Source organism: Mustelus asterias, chromosome 10 (assembly GCF_964213995.1).
Source record: "Mustelus asterias chromosome 10, sMusAst1.hap1.1, whole genome shotgun sequence".
NCBI classification, from domain to species: Eukaryota; Metazoa; Chordata; class Chondrichthyes; order Carcharhiniformes; family Triakidae; genus Mustelus; species Mustelus asterias.
Window position 1 is genome coordinate 106,597,724 of NC_135810.1, and position 22,916 is coordinate 106,620,639.

The 22,916-nt window shown below is 41.8% G+C and overlaps 1 protein-coding gene across 4 annotated transcripts in view; it reads right to left on the reverse strand.

The window, feature by feature from the left end:
• Positions 1 to 22,916, reverse strand: part of tmem131 (transmembrane protein 131) — a 177,892-nt gene that overhangs the window by 79,235 nt on the left and 75,741 nt on the right. For all 4 annotated transcript variants that reach the window (XM_078222384.1, XM_078222386.1, XM_078222385.1 and 1 more), the window contains one exon: positions 7,991 to 8,059. In XM_078222384.1, the coding sequence (XP_078078510.1) occupies positions 7,991 to 8,059 (69 nt within the window). The remainder of the gene's footprint in view (positions 1 to 7,990; positions 8,060 to 22,916) is intronic.

Consider the following 22,916-nt stretch of genomic DNA (forward strand, 5'->3'; position numbering starts at 1 on the left):
CCATACTCTCTCCACCAAAATGTCAGCCAAGATTATGTGCTCAAGTCTTGGAATGGAGCTCAAACCTGTATGAACCAGCAGACAGTGTGTTCCCACAGAGCCATTCAAGTGATATTCAATTAGAATGCCGATATTAGACAGATACAGTAATTTTATATTTTCACTTGGTCAAATTCAAGTGTTGACTGGAACAAGTTGGTGTATCAAAATTTAGCGGAAGTCCTTCTTGGCATACGCACCAAGTACAAACTGCATTTTGCATTAAAATAGTTTGCCTAGAGCCGAGCACAACTCCACGAAAGTCTCGGTTCAACTTTTTCTTGTTATTTTCTCGCTCAGCACTAACCTCACGCTCCCTGGTTGTTTATTCCCCATTATCCATCCATGCCTTTTGGTGTACTAAGTTATTATAGCTTTTTTAAAAAAGCACCAGAGTGTGAAAGCTAGCCAGAACTTGGTAGCACCCATATCTTTGGGTTCATTTTGCTGTCATGGAGCACAGATTTCCATTCAGGACAGCCATATATTTCAAAACAGCACCAACCATAGAATGAAAATGGAAGATATGCTATAGCTTGACTCCTATTTGCATCCAAGTTGACGAATTAAGTTGGGCATCAGGCTAACCCTAGTATACTGGAAGTATAATTGACCATATATGCTGGGATCCAGAGCCATGACAACTTCTATGATGATAAAGCAGCAAGTACCTGTGATCTAAACCACGGCAGAAAGTTCTCTGGCTTAAGCTTCTTTCCAATCTGAAGCAAGATATGCAAGGCTACTCAAGTGCTCCAACACAAATGTGACCTTTCGCTGAAAGCATAGGGAATGTTGCTGCTTTAGTTGAGTAGTAAACCCTTCATTTTTAAATCCACAAAATTTTAGCACAGTCAAACAACCTAACCAGCATATCTTTGGACTGTGGGAGGGAATCGGAGCACCCGGAGGAAACTCTCAAACACGGGGAGAACATGCAGACTCCGCACAGGCAGTGACCCAAGCTGGAAATTGAACCCGTGTCCCTGGCACTTAGGCAGCAGTGCTAACCACTGTGCTGCCAAGTGTGGGTAAATTAACATTAATGAATGGTTAGAATTGGTCCTGCGTTACTGACTGCAAAATCCTGCCTAACATTGACTACTGGGCAAGGAAATTCCAGTATTTAGGATCTCAGTGGTGAAATGTTCAGCAAAGATGTATAATAATTGCTAATGCCAGCCCCAGCTATATGCTGCCCTTCAATAACTTTATTTTTCTTTTTGCAAACTATTTACTAACATTTTAAAATAAATCTCTGGATCAAAATCACTGCCTAAGGCACTAGTATTTCTGTCAAGTTTTATTATTTAAGTGTTTTGAATTCATGAGCGTTATTTGGCAGGATAGAAGACATTTCACTGGTGTTATTATTAAAACTGAAGCATCTCCGTTGCATTTTCAGTGTGTTTTAGTTTATTTTACCCAACAATGCCCTCACGTTCCAATGTCAACTCTTACTGTAACTTATGGCCTTCAAAATTACCTGTTGCCCAGTTACAGATATGACCTTATGTCAATTATCAAAGACTAGTGTATTGAATCCAAAGCACCCTCCTTTAATCAGTCAATAAATATTAACAGATGCTGAACACACAGCATCTGCCACATTACCCAATGAAAGCGGAGACAAAAATATAAAATGACAAAGAAGAAAATACACAATGTCCCTGTTTCGACCAATCACGAGAACTTTGCTCGTGGTTTTTAAAGTTCTCGATTTATTACTAATTTATTCCAAGCCTTGGTTTGTGCATCTATTACAGTATTTACAGAGCAGATTCTGAAACCCATCACACAAGTACTTTCAGCTACTATTGTCACCTTCATTTATCACATTTTATCAGCAGTCATCAGTATGTGAAATTTGCAACAACAGACCAATTATCATAGAATCACAGAATCCCTACAGTGCAGAGGAGGCCATTTGGCCCATCAGGCCTGCACTGACAACAACCCCCAACCCTGACAACAACCCCACCCAAGTCCTATCCCTGTAATCCCACATATTTACCCTGCTAATCCCGCTGACACTAAGCGGCAATTGAACACGGCCAATCAACCTAACCTGCACATCTTTGAACTGTGGGAGGAAACTGGAGCACCTGGGAGGAAACCCACGCAGACAAGGGGAGAAGGTATAATCTCCACACAGTCACCGGAAGCTGGAATCGAACCCAGGTCCCTGGCACTGGTGAGGTAACAGTGCTAGCCACCGTACCACCCTAACATTATCGATAACGTTATGCTATTACATGCCCATTTCTGGGCAAAGAAACTGAGCTTCCCCAAGTTGGGAAGAATTTCTAAGTACAATGATCCCCGTGCTAATCTATCATGCATTTTACCTACTGGCTCGGCACGTTCAGTACGTGGACCACAAAGAAAAACACTTCATCTCAACTTCTCCCACGATTTAGCAACTCATCTTAGATCTCATTTTATAATCACTTCCAATAATTTGTTATTTGAATCCATCTTAAACCTTGCTACTTAATGTTAGGACAAGTGCAACACTCAGCCATGTCTTTTAGAATGCAATGTTTAATCGGCATGATATCTTTAACTTGCACCCTGGAGGATTAAGTAAAACATAATATTTGGTTAGCCTTTGCCTCTTCAGAGGCCAGTTGAAGTTGGTTTCTAAATTTGTTTAAAATTACATTTGTCCAAAACAAAACTGACTGACCCCCGAGTGAAGATGATATAATTACAAATCTCACTTTACAAAATGTTGAGAAACATCGTGACTGAGTCTTGTGTTCATCTCCACATACCTCTTAAAATAGATCAATTCCTAGCAAAACTACAAAGGGAACAAAAAAATGTTCAGCAATCAGCTTGTAGTTAGAACATACAGCAGTAATGCAAATAATATTCCTTGAAAACCCACTCAATATAAAATAGTTGTGGGTGCCTGGAACGCGCTGCCAGTGGTGGCGGAGGAAGCAGGCACATTAGCAACATTTACGACGCATCTGGATAGGTACATGAATAGGAAGGGAATAGAGGGATACAGACCGAGTACAGACAGGTGGCTTTTTTTTTAGGGAAACATGGTCGGCATGGGCTTGGAGTGCCGAAGGGCCAGTTCCTGTGCTGTACTTTTCTTTGTGACAATGTTTGTAGTCAAATTTAATTTCAGGTACTATGCGCTTATTGACCAACTGTGAACTTTTACAGAGTCTTCACTCATTCGTTTAGTTAACTGAATTCTGTAGTCATTATTTACATGCACCTAAATACCTGATGCTATAGGTCTATCATACGAGGAACGTGCGGGTTAGGTTGATTGGCCATGTTCAATTGCCACTCAGTGTCAGCAGCAACAACATTTTGCATGGCGACATGGTGGCAGTGATTAGCACTGCTGCCTCACAGCGCTAAGGACCTGGGTTCGATTCCCAGCTTGTCTGTGTGGAGTTTGCACGTTCTCCCCATGTCTGCATAGGTTTCCTCCGGGTGCTCCAGCTTGTCTGTGTGGAGTTTGCACGTTCTCCCCATGTCTGCATAGGTTTCCTCCGGGTGCTCCAGTTTCCTCCCACAGTCCAAAGATGTGCAGGTTAGGTTGATTGGCCATGTTAAATTGACCCTAGTTTCAGGACAGGGTGAGATTGTTGTCAATGCAGCTTGATGGGCCGAATGGCCTCCTTCTATGCTGTAGGGATTCTATGATCATAGGGAACCTGGCGCAATGAAAATTACCTTAGTTTTCCTGAGAGATGGGGTTTTCATTAAGTGAGCAAACTCTATATAAAATGGAAGTCTGTTTCTTACCTTCATACCTTCCTGATGTTTGAAAACAATATACATTAAGAACCATAGGAAGAGGCCTTCCACTGCAGCTACCTAATTTAGTATCCACCACTCTAAATGTTGAATGGCCATTCAGAACAAAGGCTGTGCACAATTTTCATGTGCAACTAAAAATCAATACTAGCATCTGCCTTGAGAAATTTGCTGACAGATGCACTGGGTGATTACTAGTGCTTCTATAGTCGCAATTCTGCATGCAAAGTTACAAGAGCAAACGCAATGGTACAGCACTACAGTAGAAGTAGGTTACTGTATGATGCTGCCAATAAATGCAGGACACTGAAAAAGATATCTGGTCAACCAAAATATTTAAGAAATGAACTGAAGCAACAACTGCCAGTGGGTAAGTGCCAAGGCAAGTTGAGGAATGTTCAGCCTCAATTAATGCCACTCAAGTGCCTATAGTGTACAAGTAGAGTGCAAATGACCAAACTGCAGCTTGCATTTAGAATTGGTTGAAATGATATTTAACCTTCCAAAATTGGTTCGATTCCCGGCTTGGGTCACTGTGCGGAGTCTGCACGCTCTCCCAGTGTCTGCGTGGGTTTCCTCGGTGCTCTGGTTTCCTCCCACAATCCGAAAGACGTGTTGGTTAGGTGCATTGGCCATGCTAAATGTGTAACCAAACAGGTGCCGGAGTGTGGCGGCTAGGGGAATTTCACAGTAGCTTCAGTGCAGTGTAATGTAAGCCTTACATGTGACCAATAAATAAACTTTAACTTTAATTATAACAAAACCATTCACCATTTCAACTTGGATGCAAACTAAAGGAAAATACAACAGCCCCATTCCTATATTATGCAACTTTGTTATAAACGTCCCAAGTGAACAGTTCAATAGTACAAAACTGTTGTAAAGTTAGAAGATAGAAATAAAATACTATAATACGTAGGAACATTAAGAAATGCCTCTTTTCTCAGAGTTTTTTGAACTCTTGGGAATATGCCCACTCTGGTTGAGCTATAATAGAAATTTGTGCAATCTTATTTCTGCTTTCTCATTCTTTAAATGTGTAACTTCCGATCGAAAAGGAAATCAGTAGTTTATTTCAACGCTTTAAAGCAGAACTCACAGTTTTGAGAATCTTTGCTAAAATTACATTTCTATAACACATTTCACAATGCAAATTTATTCATTACGTGCACCCTCAACATATTGACAATAAATACATCTGGTTTTCAGATATGCCCATCAAAACAATTTCTCCAAATAATTTACTTTGCAGAGGAGGAATACAAGCAAAAAAGAATGTTGACTGCAGGATTCCTACAATACTACAGAATGCAGGGCTTCTCAAGTTCAGCAAAATGTCTCCAGTGCATCTCTATTTAAAAATGGTAGATTAGTGAACACTGCAATTACAAGTTTAAATTTGAAAGAAAGATATCTCAAGTATCTTTAGTTACCAGCAAGTACTAAAGCAGGGATTTAAAAATATTTGCTCTCAGGATAGGAGGTCATTGCTGTCAAGGCCTCATTTATTATTCATTCTTTGTTACCCCAAGATCATAGAATCCCTACAATACAGAAAGAGGCCATTCGGTCCATTGAGTCTACACTGGCTCTCCAAAAGAACATCGGAAGAACACCCTATCCCTGTAACCCCGTGCAATAACCATGGCTAATCCGCCTAACCTACACATCTTTGGACACTTAGGGGCAATTTAGCATGGCCAATCCACCTAACCTGAATTTGGATTGTGGGAGGAAACTGGAGCATGCGGAAGAAACCCATGCAGACACTGGGAGAATGCGCAAACTCCACACAGTCACCAAAGGTCAGAATCTAACCTGGATCCCTGGCATGGAGAGGCAGCAGTGCTAACCATTGTGCCATCTTTGATGATGGACCTCTTTGAAAATGGCTCAATTTGAAGTTGGGACATTTTTGCAGCAATGGCACTGACCACTGAGCATACCATCACCTTGAAGATTGACTCTCCAAATAAAGCTGCAGGCTGCAACTGGTATTCAAAGTCTTACAAATTACTTTTGTCAATGGAAGTTTTTCTGTATTTAGATATTCAAACAACCAGTACTTTTTCATTTAGCTGAAAAATATGTTTGGGGTGTGGTGGCTGGGTGGTAGCAAAAGTAAAGTAAACCCGTGTCTGCGTGGGTTTCCTCCAGGTGCTCCGGTTTCCTCCCATAGTCTGAAAGACGTGCTGGTTAGGTGCATGGACCCGAACAGGCACTGGAGTGTGGCAACTAGGGGAATTTCACAGCAACTTCATTGCAGTGTTAATGTAAGCCTTACTTGTGACTAATAAACAAACTTTAAATACTTACTGTATCAGCTGATGAATTCCAAATACATTTTTTGATCAATGTATAAAATGAAACTTTTGTCTAATAATGCATTGAATTATATTCTGGGTGCTGTTTATGTGACAAGAGGACACTACATTCAGAGATTTATTTATGCTACTTTGGGAGTACGCAAGGTTTATCTACCTACAGTGAGCTTAAAGAAACCTATAAAGAACACTTAATTCATCAACTGAGCAGGTCTCAAAACTCCCAAATATTTTCGTAAGTCATTTACAAGGGGGAAAATGTGCAACCTGTAATCAAAGCATCTGCTAGGATGAGTTAACATGTCATTCAATTTAATCTTTTCCTTTGATGCATTTTTTCAATCATTTATTCAAAGTACTGCAATAAAATGCAGTAAATAGAAGCCAACAGTAAATAAACTCAGTTACGATGATTCACTGGAGGAATTGTGCACATGATGAAATCATATCTGGACTTGGATGTCAGATGTGCCCATTACAGAATGGTCTGTTCTCACTGAATTCTTACTGTCCGATACATCAGATACCAATTGTTTCCAAGACTTGAAAAGAAGGTTTCCAGAGAGCAAGCGCGCTGCTCCGAATTCTATCTACTTCTGACGGAGTGTAAAAGGAGCCACACAAACCACAAGATCCTAAATTTGATCTAGCTCGGTGCGGAGTTGGCTGACCTCAGGGGGAGCAAAGCAGGAGAACTGGAAAATGGGCTGTGTTACAATTTTGAGTTCTCTCCAGATACGCTCCCATATCTAATGAGAAAGACAGTCTCCTTGGGCAAGTCCTTGTTTCCTGACCAATCAAAATGTTGCCTAATCCACAAATTAATCTGGGATACAGCGAATGTCCTGGTTTTACCACAAACAAGTATAATTGGTACAGGATCATAGTTATGCTCAGAATTCCTTCAGCATGAATTAGCACCCACTTTTCCTATAATACAGCAGTGATTCCTTTAAAAATATCTGCAAGCGTTCATAGAAATAAATGCAGATCTTTTCTATTCCTTCATATGAAAGATGGCACTTCTGACAGCACAGCACTCCCTCAGTGGTGCACTCAAGTGTCAACTTGGATTACATCCTCAAGGAGGACTTCAACCCACATTTTTGAAAATAAAAATTGAGATCTAGCAATAACTTTCACAACACGAGTCTGATTAAACTCTTACTACTGTCTACTTACACAGCTACTTCAATACTGTATCCCAGTGTGTTGGTAGACTTGAATTATTGCTGTGCACTTGAGGGGACAATGACCTTGGGGTTAAAATGTTTGGTGACAAAATGCTGCTTCTCTGTTCACACTTGACAGAATGCGGTTCCATTTAAGAAAATGCAATTTTTGAACATAAACAGGATAGTTTGCATGGCTGTGTTATCACTTCTAAGCTCCAGCCTTCTTAGATTACATATTGCTGTCACATGTATGCAACAAACCAGTTGAACTGTAAAAAAAAATTGCATGCATGTTTCTCCGCATCATTAGAGGTCTATGAAATAGAAGCCATTCATAATTGTTATATAATTAACTTCAAACGCTGGCCCCAAAGTTATTGCAAGAAAAGTTAAACTTTAACCAAACTAATCTCCTTGATTTACTGCAATACTTAAGAGTTACGGACTGCCCATATACAAAACCGACACACCTTTGTGCTCAAGCCCTCCATCAAAACAAACTGAAATCTGCGCAACAGACGTTTAAAGAAAAGGATAGCAAACACCATGTAATTCTGATTATTCACTTCACTAGTTCACAATACAAGCAGCTTTTCAGTCAAATCAATATTAGCAGACACCTTTGAAGAAATAAGTCATGAAATACAAAAAGGGTCGACTTACTGTTCGTGGAAATCCAACATTGGTGGTTCAAACCGGATAGGTCTGCAGTTACCCCGATGGAAGGAGGCACTGAAAGACAGATAAAACTTCTGTAACAGCAGCAACACGGTAAAATACATGTCTGTTCTTGTGAAAATACAGCAAGCATTTCCTTTCCTTGGCTTTCTTGTACGAGGAAAAACACCCAGGCCAAACGTCAGTTATTGGTGCACAGACCAAGAAGAACATGTTCAACCGGTCTGGGCTTGTCACATTGCTTGTACTCCCCAATGCTTTCCTGTCTCTTCCCTGCCAACCAATTAAAATAATGGTTCGACTGAACACTCCCTTTCTCAGTTAAATAATTTTGTTTTTATGCTGTGGGTGTAAATTTATGGAAACAACTTGCAAGAAACATTGATCCTAACCAAGTCAAAAGAGGTTTACCAACAGAATTTTAAAAAGTAAAAGTTTATTAGTTACAAGTAAGGCTTACATTAACACTGCAATGAAGTTACTGTGAAATTCCCCTAGTCGCCACTCTCCGGCGCCTGTTCGGGTCAATTCACCTAGCGAGCACGTCTTTCAGAATGTGGGAGGAAAACCGGAGCACCCGGAGGAAACCCACACAGACACGGGGAGAACATGCAAACTCCACACAGACGGTGGCCCAAGCTGGGAATCAAACCTGGGTCCTTACATAGAAAACTACAGCACAAAACAGGCCCTTCGGCCCCACAAGTTGTGCCGAACATATCCCTACCTTTTAGGCCTACCTATAACCCTCCATCCTATTAAGTCCCATGTACTCATCCAGGAGTCTCTTAAAAGACCCTATTGAGTTTGCCTCCACCAGCACTGACGGCAGCCGATTCCACTCGCCCACCACCCTGTGTGTAAAAAAACTTCCCCCTAACATTCCCCCTGTACCTACCCCCCAGCACCTTAAACCCGTGTCCTCTCGTAGCAGCCATTTCCACCCTGGGAAAAAGCCTCAGAGTCCACCCGATCTATGCCTCTCAACATCTTATATACCTCTATTGGGTCTCCTCTCATCCTACGTCTCTCCAAGGAGAAAAGACCAAGCTCCTTCAGCCTATCCTCATAAGGCATGCCACTCAATCCAGGCAACATCCTTGTGAATCTCCTCTGCACCCTTTCAATCTTTTCCACATCCTTCCTATAATGAGGTGACCAGAACTGAGCACAGTACTCCAAGTGGGGTCTGACGAGGGTCTTATATAGCTGCATCATTATCCCCAGATTCCTAAACTCAATCCCTCGATTGATAAAGGCCAGCACACCATACGCCTTCTTAACCACCTCCTCCACTTGCGGGGCCGATTTTAGAGTCCTATGGACCCGGACCCCAAGGTCCTTCTGACCCTCTACCGTACTAAGAGTCTTTCCCTTTATATTGTACTCCCTCATCCCATTTGACCTGCCAAAATGGACCACGACGCATTTATCTGGGTTGAAGTCCATCTGCCACTTGTCCGCCCAGTCTTGCATCCTATCTATGTCTCTCTGTAACTTCTGACATCCCTCCAGACTATCCACAACCCCACCAACCTTCGTGTCGTCGGCAAACTTACCAACCCATCCCTCCGCTTCCTCATCCAGGTCATTTATGAAAATGACAAACAGCAAGGGTCCCAGAACAGATCCCTGGGGCACACCACTGGTGACCGACCTCCAATTAGAAAAAGACCCATCTATACACACACTCTGCCTCCTTTGGGCAAGCCAGTTCAGGATCCACCGGGCAGCAGCCCCTTGGATCCCATGCCCTCTCACTTTTTCTAGAAGCCTTGCATGGGGGACCTTATCGAACGCCTTGCTAAAATCCATATAAACCACATCTACCGCTTTCCCTTCGTCAATGTGTTTAGTCACATTTTCGAAGAACTCCACCAGGCTCGTAAGGCACGATCTGCCTTTGACAAAGCCATGCTGAGTATTCTTGAGCATACTAAACCTCTCTAAATGCTCATAAATCTTGTCCCTCAGGATCTTCTCCATCAGCTTACCAACCACTGAGGTTAGACTCACCGGTCGGTAATTTCCTGGGCTATCCCTATTCCCCATGGTGCTGTGAAGCAGCAGTGCTAAACACTGCTACCGTCCCACCCCACGGCAAGTTACTAGGATCACAGAATTCTCCTGCAGACGAAGGATGTACTTCACCCTGTATTTGCATTTACAGACAGGAGGCCAAAAATGAAAAAGTGTCAAAAATATTGTCAGGTCATGAGAAAAAATTCGAAGTGACTTAAATCTTGATCAAAAAGCAAGGGCTATTGTGAAGCTTTTAAAAAAAATGACGACAAAAGTAAAAAAGATGGCGAGATTATAGGAAGACAATTGGGATACTATAATGCCTGTACTGCAATTAAAGGAGAACAGGTGGTGGAGGGAGTGGAGGAGAAACAATAAGCTGCAGCTAGCTGACCGAAGGGTGCAAGGGGCGATTGTAGAAATGGGGTGGGGCGAGGCGAAGAATCCTAAATTCAGTGCGTCAGGGAACCACCACTGGTCAGTGATGATGGGAACAACAGGCATGCACGACGGGGCACAGTCGAATTGTGAAAAGGTTTATGAACAGCAGAGGATCAGAGACTACCACAGTGAGGAGAACGCGGAACTTCCATGCAGGAGATAAAATAAAAGTATATTCTTGAAAACAAACTTGGCAATAGGAGAATAAATCCATGGATAACATCACTCAGTTAATTTTAGGTCATCATGTATGTGACATTCCCCAAAGACCCACCATCACCCTTGCAAAGTCGATAATCCACTACTAGATTATTTTCTCCCACTCGCCAAAGATAAAAAAAGTGCAAGATTAAGAGGAAGTTTTGCACATTGAAATGAGAACTAATGAGAGATTTGGCCTGAAGCTACAGGAGCCAGAACTGATTCTTTAAAGTAACAAGCAGCCAACTTAAAAGGTTATTTATTATGTCACAAGTAGGCTTACATTAACACTGCAATGAAGCTGTTGTGAAAATCCCTGAGTCGCCACACTCCGGCGCCTGTTCGGGTACACAGAGGGAGAATTTAGCATGGCCAATGCACCTAACCAGCACGTCAGGAACAGATAAGGAATTTCCCCAGAATACATCTGCATCAGGTACCAGACAGCAAGTGCAAAATTTGAAGCCCTAACTCCCACTACTTATATTCATAGAATCAGAATGGTTACAACACAGAAACGAGAGTTTCTGCAAGCAATTTAGCTAATCTCACTTTTCTGCCCTTTCCCCTATAGAGGTAGTTCTCTTCATTTACTTATCCAACTCCCTCCAAAAACAGTGACTGAATTTGCCACCATCATCTTGCATTGTGCATTCCAGATCACAACCCAGTGTAAAAGTATTTTCCTTCCGTTGCTATTGTTTTTTTTTTATCCTTTCCCCAATGAGACCAACTTTTCACTATCTACTCCCCTTGTGATTTTGAGCACCTCTAACAAATCTGCTTCCGGCCTTCTCCAAGGAGAACAGCCTCAGCTTCTCCAATGCATCCACATAACTGAATCCTTAGGCCTATAACCAATTGACCACTCCACAATAGTCAGGCAAATAGTCAAAGTCCATGCCACCATCCAACAGCCGTTTTGGAAGTCACAAAGGGGACAGCAGTTGTTCTGGCTTTGTCTGTGTCCAGCATCAGCATCCTGGCAAGAAAGGCTACAGAACTGGCGATAGCAGAAGTTGCAAAGATGACAAAAAGGTAGCAGAGAATTGCATAAATCAACATTGAAGATAGCATGCTTTGCAGCCATCAGAGTCTCATATGGGGTGAAAGACTTCATGTTACAGCTAAGCAAACTTCAGACAAAGTTGAGAACAGTTCTTTTTTTAAAAAAAATTGCATGATTTAAGCTTCATCAATTGGGAATCCCAACCCCTCCGTAAAAACACAAACAGGGTTTGTACAATATTTTAAGGGTGCTGAAATTCTCCATTATTGCTTGCTCCCAATTACTTTAAATTGAATAGACAATTTTAATATGAATAGTTCCCTGCCCTACAATTCCTTTCCAAGTCACGCTGGCCAGATCTAATTCAATAGAAACTTGGAGATAGCATTATCTTAAAATCAGTTATGACTGTTGTGCAATGTTTAGATTCTCTTCCCGCCTTCAACAAGGGCAAAGTCTATGGGCAAGTCTGTCTTAATTAATCAAAATAATCACAGATAAAATTACTTGGAAACCATATACAACTAATTTCTACCATGCATTGGCAGACACAAAATGTTTGCTGTTGGCAGATAAGATTTAAAGAAATTTAGGAATTTTTATTCCATTTTGAATGAGTAGAGAAAATAGGTCTCAAAAACAACAGGATTACAGAATTAGGAAGCAGCACAAAAGAAAGTACTTTGTTTTTCTTACGTTCAAGGTGACTGTTATTGCAAAGCAAAAGAAAACACTCACCTTAGTCACTATATCTTTGATTTGATTTAGGATCGCCACATGTGTTAGTATACTGTGAAAAATATTGTTTCTTGCATGCTATACAGACAAAGCATACCATTCATAGAGGAGGAGAGAGTGCAGAATGTAGTGTTACAGTCATAGCTCGGTGTAGAGAAAGATCAACTTAGTGTGAGGTAGGTCCATTCAAAAGTCTGATGGCAGCAAGGAAAAAGCTGTTCTTGAGTTGTGACCTCAGACTTTTGTATCTTTTTCCCAACGGAAGGAGGTGGAAGAAGAGAGTATGTCTGGAGTGCGTGGGGGTCCTTAATTATGCTGGCTGCTTTTCGAAGGCAGCAGGAAGTGTAGACGGAGTCAATAGATGAGAGAGAGAGAGAAGAGAGGAGAGAGAGAGGAGAGAGAGAAGAGAGGAGAGAGAGGAGAACGAACGAACCAGGGCAGGTTGTTGGTAATCTGGACACCTAAAAACTTGAAACTCTTGACCATTTCTACTTCATCCCCATTGATGTAGACAGGGCATGTTCTCCTTTATGCTTCCTGAAGTCGATGACAATCTTCTTCATTTTGTCGACATTGAGCGAGAGATTATTGTCGTCGTACCAGTTCACCAGATTCTCTCATTCCTATACTATCTCGTCATTGTTTGAGATCCGACCCACTACTGTGGTGTCATCAGCAAACTTGAAAATCGAGTTGGAGGGGAATTTGGCCACACAGTCATAGGTGTATAACAAGTATAGTAGGGGGCTGAGGACACAGCCTTGTGGGGCACCAGTGTATATCAGTATTAAACACGTACAGCACTGCACTGGTAGATGTCAAGAAACGCTCTTTCTACTCGACCAATACTCCGCAAGAGTACACAATCTATCACAACTGAACTTTCCGGCTTTTGCACCAGCCATTCATTCAAATCCCCAGGGCCGGATGGCATCTATCCTGGACTCCTCAGGGAAGCGAGAGATGCAATTGCTGGGCCTCTAACAGAAATCTTTGTCTCTTCACTGGACACAGGTGAGGTCCCAGAGGATTGGAGGATAGCAAATGTGATCCCGTTATTTAAGAAGGGTAGCAAGGATAACCCGGGTAATTATAGGCCGGTGAGCTTGACGTCCGTGGTACGGAAGTTGTTGGAGAAGATTCTTAGAGATAGGATTTATGCGCATTTAGAACTGAATAATCTCATTAGTGATAGACAGCATGGTTTTGTACGAGGGAGGTCATGCCTCACAAATTTGGTTAAGTTTTTTGAGGAGGTGACAAAAACGATTGACGAGGGAAGGGCTGTGGATGTCGTCTATATGGATTTTAGTAAAGCGTTTGACAAGGTCCCTCATGGCAGGCTGGTGCAAAAGGTTAAATCTCACGGGATAAAAGGTGAGCGAGCTAGATGGGTGGAGAACTGGCTTAGCCATAGAAGTCATGATGTGGAGATGCCAGCGTTGGACTGAGGTAAGCACAGTAAGAAGTCTCACAACACCAGGTTAAAGTCCAACAGGTTTATTTGGTAGGGTATTTGCTACCAAATAAACCTGTTGGACTTTAACGTGGTGTTGTGAGACTTCTTACTTAGCCATAGAAGACAGAGGGTAGCAGTGGAGGGGTCTTTTTCCGGTTAGAGGTCTGTGACTAGTGGTGTTCCGCAGGGCTCTCTACTGGGACCTCTGCTGTTTGTGAGATAGAGATATATAATATATATATTTTTTATATATATATATTGGAGGACGATGTAACTGATGTGATCAATAAGTTTGTGGACGACACGAAGATTGCTGGAGTTGCAGATAGTGATGAACATTGTCAGAGAATACAGCAGGATATAGATAGATATTGAACATTGGGCGGAGAAATGGCAGATGGCATTTAATCCAGATAAATGCGAAGTGATGCATTTCGGTAGATCTAATGTAAGGGGGAGCTATACAATAAATGGCAGAACCATCAGGAGTATAGACACACAGAGGGACCTGGGTGTACAAGTCCACAGATCCTTAATGGTGGCAGCACAGGTGGAGAGGGTGGTCAAGAAGGCATATGGCATGCTTGCCCTTATTGAATATAAAAGTTGGCATATGATGTTGCAGCTGTATAGAACGACAGTTAGGCCACATTTGGAATACTGCGTCCAGTTCTGGTCACCACACTACCAGAAGGATGTGGAGGCTTTGGAGAGAGTACAGAGAAGGTTTACCAGGATGTTGCTAGCCTCACTAGCCTGTGGTACTGGGAGTAGTCCAGAGATTGCTACCCTAGAGGCCCTGTTTTTTAGCCTACTACCCAACCCCCTGAATTGCTCGCGCAGGACTTCCCTGCTCTTTCTGCGTACGTCATTTGCACCAATGTGGACAATGACGTCTGTCTGGTTACCCGCCTTTTTTAGGATGCTTCCTACCCACTCAGAGACATCCAGGACCCCGGCACCAGGGAGGCAGACTACCATCCTGGAGTCTCGTTCACGCCCACAGAACCGCCTGTCTGTGCCTCTAACCATTTCATCCCCCACTACTATTGCTCTCCTGGTTCCCCTCCTGAGCCACAGAGCCCGATTTCGTGCCTGTGACCTGGTCATTGTGGCTTATCCCTGGAGGGTCATCCCCCGCCCCCCCGCCTTGGAGGGGGACAACCACAGGGGATACCATCACTGACTGCTCTCTCCCGTCTGACACCCACCCCTTACTGTTAAGGGGGGACAACCACCGGGGTACTCTCTAGTACGTGACCTTTACCCTTCCTAACCATGACCCACGTGTCTTCCTCCCGTGGCCCTGGTGTGACTACCTGCCTGTAACTATCTATTAACTTCTCATTTTTCCTGACTAGACTAAGGTCATCGAGCCACAGCTCCAGTTCCCTAACATGGTCTCTCAGGAGCTGCAGTTCGACGCACCTGGCCCAGATATGGACTTCCGGGAGGCTAGGCAACTCCATGAACTCCCACTAAACACAATCACCCAGGAGAATGTGGAAAAAAATTGATCAAAAGCCTTTAATTTGTTTGAGTAAGCAAAATTACTGTCCAGTTGTGATGATCAAGACTGTCGCCAATATATAAAACCATTAATGCAAGACCCGGTTGAGCTTACAAAAAGGGCATGAGAGCTTGATGACCTCATTCTGTTCACCATGCTACAATGGAGAATAGAAACGCTGAAGTAACCCAACCAGAAATAAGGCATCTGAGCTATGGTGAAAGACACTTACTTTACAAAAATCACGTGAAGCATGGGCTGAAGCTCAGATGAACAGACGTCACTAGATGGTGGGTGAACAGCCTAGGGAGAATCTGCTAGAGATGTTTTGAATTTGCTAAAGTTGGTTTAAAAAGAAAGCAGGGAGAACAACACGTTTTTTTTAAAAAAGGATGGTCTGGCTGACTGAGGCCATCATTTACATCAGGTGCCTGAATCTCAAAATTTAATAACACAAACACTGCTGCAGTTACCACTGCAAAGCAATGTACAAATGTGGTAACACTATAAAATTGCAATTGATAACATTGTGTAAAGTTCATTACTGCGTGGCTAGATGAGGTAAGGTACAGTAATTATTGTACCTTGGTGTTTTATGCAAGAAGTTTTCAACCTCCTACAAGCAGCCACTGGAACTTTTTTTTTGCATCATTCAATGGCATACATGGCCACAAATACCATAAGATTAAGACATCAGAGCACAAGTATTGCTATATGGATCATTTATCCCCTAAACCATGCATGTAGAGAGAGAATTAACATCTACATTTGAACAATATACGTTGGTTGGTTATGGAAAGTTAACATTCATAGAGATTATATCATGCATTTCTCTACTCCCTTTTTTGGAGTGTAATTTACACCCATTATTTATTTTTAGCACACCACTCCTGCCCTGGGAAGTGCATTCTCTGTACAACTTTGACCCTGAACTCTATAAACCGAAGAAATCTTCAAATCTCAGTTTATTTAACATTTCCCATTCTCCTTACAGTTCAGCCTTCAACAGCTATACAGAAGAGTGCGAGATAAACCAAAGTTTGTATTTCATCGCTTTCCTTAATTTTCACTTGTTGGTGTGGTAATGTTATATCACATTTCTGCCCTCAAGATAAATGACCTCACTCCTGATAAAGTGCTCCATTAAGTGGTTTTGTCAAGCTTTACAATTCACAAGAATTAGAGTGATCATCATGCAAGTAGTCATAACCTATTCTGCCCTGGAAGTATAATTTAACAATTAAACAATTACAATTTACAAGGTTCTTTCAGTGGTCCAGCTACTGGCAAACCTTTTCAATATTATATACAATGCTCATCAAGTGAAATTCCTCCTAAATATTGGCTAATCATTACCAAGATTAAATATCCAAGATAACCCAATCGTTAACAAAATTACAGCAACTTTGCATTTGTTCACTCTGCAAATCTTCAATGTCATGTCTTTTGCCAAGTCTGACAGTATACTATAACTGCATAGTATACTACATTTGTACACAATCCCATTATTTATCTACCTTCGCATTCTATATTCCACTCAAACCTTCCATGTGTGCGTGTGTGTATAGAGACATACAGCTTTGAAAAATGGAATGTAAAATTAGGAAGACTCCTGAATGCTGCTTAGAAATCAAAGGTTTTCAATCATCATGTGCGATGACTTTCAGATCAACAGATTTTGTTGCACGAAGGGGAGTAAAATCTTTTTAGTATGCAGGTGGCAAAAGAATACCAAATATCTCCAAACATTAAAAGCTGGGATTTTAAATACATTAAAATACTGTTACAAAGCCAAACAAATAAACTGTCTTTTTACATCCAAAATTCTCTTTTTCCACTGCTCCCTCACCCTACTTATCTAATACTACTGCTCCCTCACCCTACTTATCTAATACTACAAGCCTCAATGTCACCAAAGATACACTGATCATGGAATTACACAATATCAGTCCATCATGTCTGCATTGACTCTTTAGATGGAGCTATCCAATTGGCCCCACTTGTCTATTCTTTCCCCAAAGCCCTGAAAAATGTTTCCCTTGAAATATTTTAGTTTTGCTAAAACTATACAAGGTATTAGACAGACCAAGCCTGGAGGATCGCGAATAGTTTTGGTCCCCTTATCTATTAAAAGATATACTGGCATTGGAGGCAGAGAAGGGTCACTAAGTTGATCCTGGTATGGATTTTCTTATGGGGAAGAGGTTAAGTAGGTTTGCCCTGTGCCCAGTGGAATTTAGAAAAATAAATAACCTGATTGAGATACTTAGGATTCTCAGGGTGTGTGACAGGGTAGAAGCAGATTGGTCCTAGACTCTTCCACAATGGGAAACAAAGGGCATAACCTCAGAGTAAGGGGTCGCCCATTTAAGACAGATACAATAAGGAATTTCTTCTCTGAGGGTAGTTAATCTGTGGAATTATTTACCACAGTTGTAGAGACTGGGACATTATGTTCAAGGCTGAGGTAAGGAATCGAGGGTTATTGGGATAATGCAGGAAAGTAGAATTGACGATCAGTCATGATCTCATTGAACGGCAGAGCAGACTCGTAGGGCTAAATGGCCTCCTTTTGCTCCAACATCTTATGTCCTTAATTTGCTTCCACCATGCTTTCAGGCAATGCATGCCAGATCACAACAACTTGCTGAATTTAAAAATAAGTTCTCATGTCATCTTTGGTTCTTCTGCCAAACACTTATGACCCTCTAGTTACAGACCCCTCTGTCACTGCAAACAATTTCTCCTTTGTTTGGAAAAAAAACTGGTACACTGCATTTTTTTTAAAAAATTGGTTTAACTGTTCCCATAGAGTAACAGATGTTAAGCTGATTATATCTGTATGATGCATCTATTACATTAAAAGGGAGTACTTGGATTAGCTACAAAATCTATGGTAGCTTGATAATCATGAAATTTTTCATGCAATGGTGATAGATGAGGAACTAAAGTTATCAAGTTAGTTAAAGCCTGCCACAAGAGCATTGCCCAAGTTATCATCCAATTAAACTTTAAGGTGACTCAGTAACACTATTTTATCAAAACTGCAGACGTGTGGGTTTAACCATACTGTAATATTGCAATCATTTCAGAACAGATTGTTCACGATGCTCAAATTATGGTGCAAAACATTCTTTTCCTCAAACAAACCAATGCAAAAGATTAACTATAATATCCACTCATCAGAACTTTTACACAAACTACAAGAAAGGCCCTGCTTTGTACCAAAACGTACAAAAAGAAAATGTTCATTTTTTTTAAAAAAAGGAATCAAAATCTCTGATAGGTCAAAAAAGAATCCGCATCAAAATAACCAGTTCTCCCAACAGCCTTTACTCCAGTTATCCACGTTCCTGTTTGCTCACTTTCTGAATTCAGGTTACTGAAAATAAATGATCGAAATCAGCTTAAAAGCAAAATACGCAGTAGATGAAAATGAGGCACAGATCTGTATTTTTGGATTAATCAGAAAAAAACCATTTTGAAGGCACTTCAATCAACATTTCGGCGTGCAGCGCCTTCAGCCATTAATTTTGTTCAGCTTTTACATTCACGAGTGATTGCAGCTACAACGGTTTTTGCTGCACAGAGGAGATGTGAAAGTCACTTGTGCCAAAGAAAAGTGGCTACATACGTCACAGCAAAACTGCAGCAGACAGACATTAAATGAGGCTCATTAAAGTCATTATTTTGGAATTTTTCTTTTGAAAGAGAAAACGCTTGCAATCCTAATGGTGCCTTACCACATTGCTAAAACATCTCAAACTGTTTCACAGGATGGAGCCCTTTTAGAATGTCGTGATCGTAGTAGGGAGGCAAATGGGGCAGCCATTATTTTGTTGTTTTGGGACTCAACAGGTGTAATTAGTTGAATAACTGGTTAAAATCGGTATTTTGACTGCAGTTGTAGAGAGAGGAATGCTAACAAAGGACTCGCAGGTAAAAGCCAACTTCATCCGCACCGGGGAATGTTTTTGGGGGGGGGGTGTACTTTATCAGTACCAGGGAAAGCGAGGGCTGTACTGTTGGGACAGTCTACATCTGAACCAGGCTGGGACTAGTGTTCTTGCAGACCATATAAATAGGGAACTACCAGAAGGACGTGGAGGCTTTAGAGAGAATGCAGAGAAGGTTTACCAGGATGTTGCCTGGTATGCAGGGTCTTAGCTACGAGGAGAGATTGGCTAAACTGGGCTTGTTCTCCCTGAAAAGACGGAGAATGAGGGGAGACGTAATAGAGGTGTACAAGATTATGAAAGGCAGAGATAGGGTGAACAGTGGGAAGCTTTTTCCCAGGTGACGATCACGAGGGGTCACAGGCTCAAGGTGAGAGGGGCGAGGTATAACTCAGATATCAGAGGGACGTTTTTTTTTTTACAGAGTGGTGGGGGCCTGGAATGCGCCGCCAAGTAGGGTGGTGGAGGCAGACACACTGGCATTGTTTAAGAGTTACCTGGATAGTCACATGAGCAGTCTGAGAATGGAGGGATACAAACGAATGGTCTAGTTGGGCCAAGGAGCGGCACAGGCTTGGAGGGCCAAAGGGCCTGTTTCCTGTGCTGTACTGTTCTTTGTTCTTTGGAGGACTTTATACTGAAGAGTGGGGATAAGGTTTCAGTTGCTGTCAAAATTGGGAAGTCAAGTTAAGAGTGCAGACTGGTGATCAAACCGAGTGTCAACAGAAAACTACTGGTAGGGACAATCATATGAACGTTATATTACACCAAGGACTCGTACAAGAGCCCTTGGTGGGTGCACAGGATAGTGAGGGGAATCTTGGCTGTTAGTGTGTTAGGGAGGGGCAGGAAACAAATGAAAATATGAAAACAGCAAAGCCAAAGTTAGAAACTACTGTAAAATAAACACTAAATTTACTTTAGCTGAACAATAACGAAGCATTCGCAACAAAATAGATAATTTGATAGTAAAGACTGCAACACATGATGCATTAGCTATTACAGAACATGGTTGCAGGGTTACCTGAACTGGGTGCTCAACATTCCAAGGTATACAATGTTCTAAAAGAACAGGCCAAAGGGGAAAGGAGGTGGGGTACCATTGTTAATCAAGGAAGGTTTCAGAGCAGTGCCGAGTTGTGACATAAAGGCAGTGGATAGTATAGATGTAGGGTCGGTTTGGGTTGAAATCATGAATAGCAGGGGGAAGACAGACAAAGGTGGAAGTAGTCTATAGACCCCCAAAATGTGACCTCAAGAAGTGAGGGGTAATGTTGAAGTGGAAACTTTCCTGCTTCTTGACTGTGATAGACTCAACAAAATTCGTTCCGACTAAGTAACTTAGTCTTTATTTACGAAAGACTGCATGCAGTATTGGCTGAAAACTTGAATTCAGAGAGCAGTTGGTACAACTTGCTAATTCCTCCTCAAGTCTGCCATTACACAAAGAATCAGTTCAGTATTTATACTTAATCATTATCAGTTTGCATGACCAGAGCATATTCAGGAATTCGATTAGTAATAGAATCATAAGCAATGTCGTTAATCATGTCACAACTTGCTGACCTCCTAGAACTCTGTCTCATCATTCATACCTTTATCTTGTCCTTTGGTACAACAGAAGGTCGGTGACTCCGTCATCCCTGACCTCATCTTGTTTTATTTACTCATAGTCTTAAAGTTATGCTGAGTCAGCCTTGCTTATATTGTACCAAATAGCTGACCAATTTTCCCATCATGCTATTCCTTAGTTCGTACAACTTCACATTCTCTCCTTTTGTCACATCATGACAACTAATTAAATAGGTATACCCATGACTCGATTAAAAAATGCATTTACACAAGCAACCCTATCCCCAGTAGCAGTAGTAACATGAAGGCCTTAAAGATCCAATCAAATAATCCATGACCCAGCCATCCTAACCAACCCAGTGGGTCATAATCATGAAATTCACGGCCAACCTTTTGAATTTGATCAGCCTGTCTCTTAATATGGTCGGCCAGGTTGGTGATATTTTCAGAGGCATCTGGGATATAAGTACAGCATTCCTGACCTACAATGGCGCATGTTCCTCCCTGCGAGGCTAACAGATAATCCAAAGCCAGTCAATTTTATAATGCCACGGTCTGAACAGCCACCAGTTCAGCCGAGACCTCGGCCAGTGCCTGTCCAGTTGGCCTGGCTTCCGCCGTTGTTACGTTTACCAGTTGTTCCAATGCTGAGGCCATAAGAATCAGTTCGTTGGCTGCCTTGCCCGTCCCATATAGTGGAAAGGCCATCATGAAGAACTGTTTGGTTCCGCTAACAGTCCTTTTGGCTCGCGAGGGGTGATGCTGGAGGGAGGGTAGGTGGTGCATGTAGGGTACGACATATCCCAGATAACAGGATCCTATCCAATTGGTAGGAAGCCACGAGTATGCTTTAGTGCCACATATGAAATATGTTCCATTATAGGCCGTAATATCATCAGCCAGTGTCATCCACGGTATTGGGGAAGCATGTGCCCATGAGCTATTAGAAGTTATATTCCATACCCTGGACCAATCAAGAATAAACATACCCTTGGTGGATAGATTTGCTACTGGTCCTTGCCATTCAGCTGTAAGGTTACATCTACTTTGCCCCATCAACTTTCCTTTCTCTGATTTACTAAAACATAGGGAACCTCGCACATCATTTGAGGGGACGGCAAGGGAGGGTGGAAGCAAGGCATGATTATAAGCAGGCTGGTATCAAACCGAAAACCTCGTCATTTCATAGCCAGCCATTTCCCATTCTATCGTGTCGCCCTTGAACCCTAATACCACGTGCATGTTCGAAGGAAGCTGCAATTATTATGGGAGATCAAGTTAAATTGAAAAACAGGATATAAAAGTGACAAGGGATAGTGGTAGGCCAGAGGACTGGGAAGTTTAGGATCCAGCAGCAAAAGACTAAAAAGCTCATCAGGAGGGAGAAAATGAATGAGGAAACTTGCATGCAGCATAAAAAACAGTTTAAAGAGTTTCTCTGGATATAGAAATAGGAAGCGAGCGGCTACGGTAAATGGGGAGCTCTACTGAACGAGGGAGTGAATTGATAAGCAAGCAAAAAAAAATGGCCTTTAAAAATAAGAAAATTTTGCGGCCTCACCTGGAATACTGTGTACAGTTTTGGTCCCCTTACCTTGAAAAGGATATAGTAACACTGGAGGCAGTCCAAAAGGAGATTCACCAGACTAATTTACTGGATGAGATGGTTGTCCTATCAAGAGAGACTAAATAGTCTGGGGCTGTATTCCTTGGAGCTTAGAAGAATGAGGGTGACCTTATTCAAACAAAGAACCGTCAAGTTTATTGCGAGATGAACGAACAACTGTGCACATACCCTATCATATTTATTATGTGGCAATTAGCATCACAAGTGTACTTGTGGCAAATCAAAGCAATGTTATGTAAATCTCACAAACTGTTGCATCGGGCAATTATTTTTTGAGGTAAAAACTAGGTCTCTTCATCTTGCAAACAAGATGATTAAATAATTTGTCAGAAGTCAAGGCATCAAACTAATGGTTTGAAATTTCAATGTTGTGGAA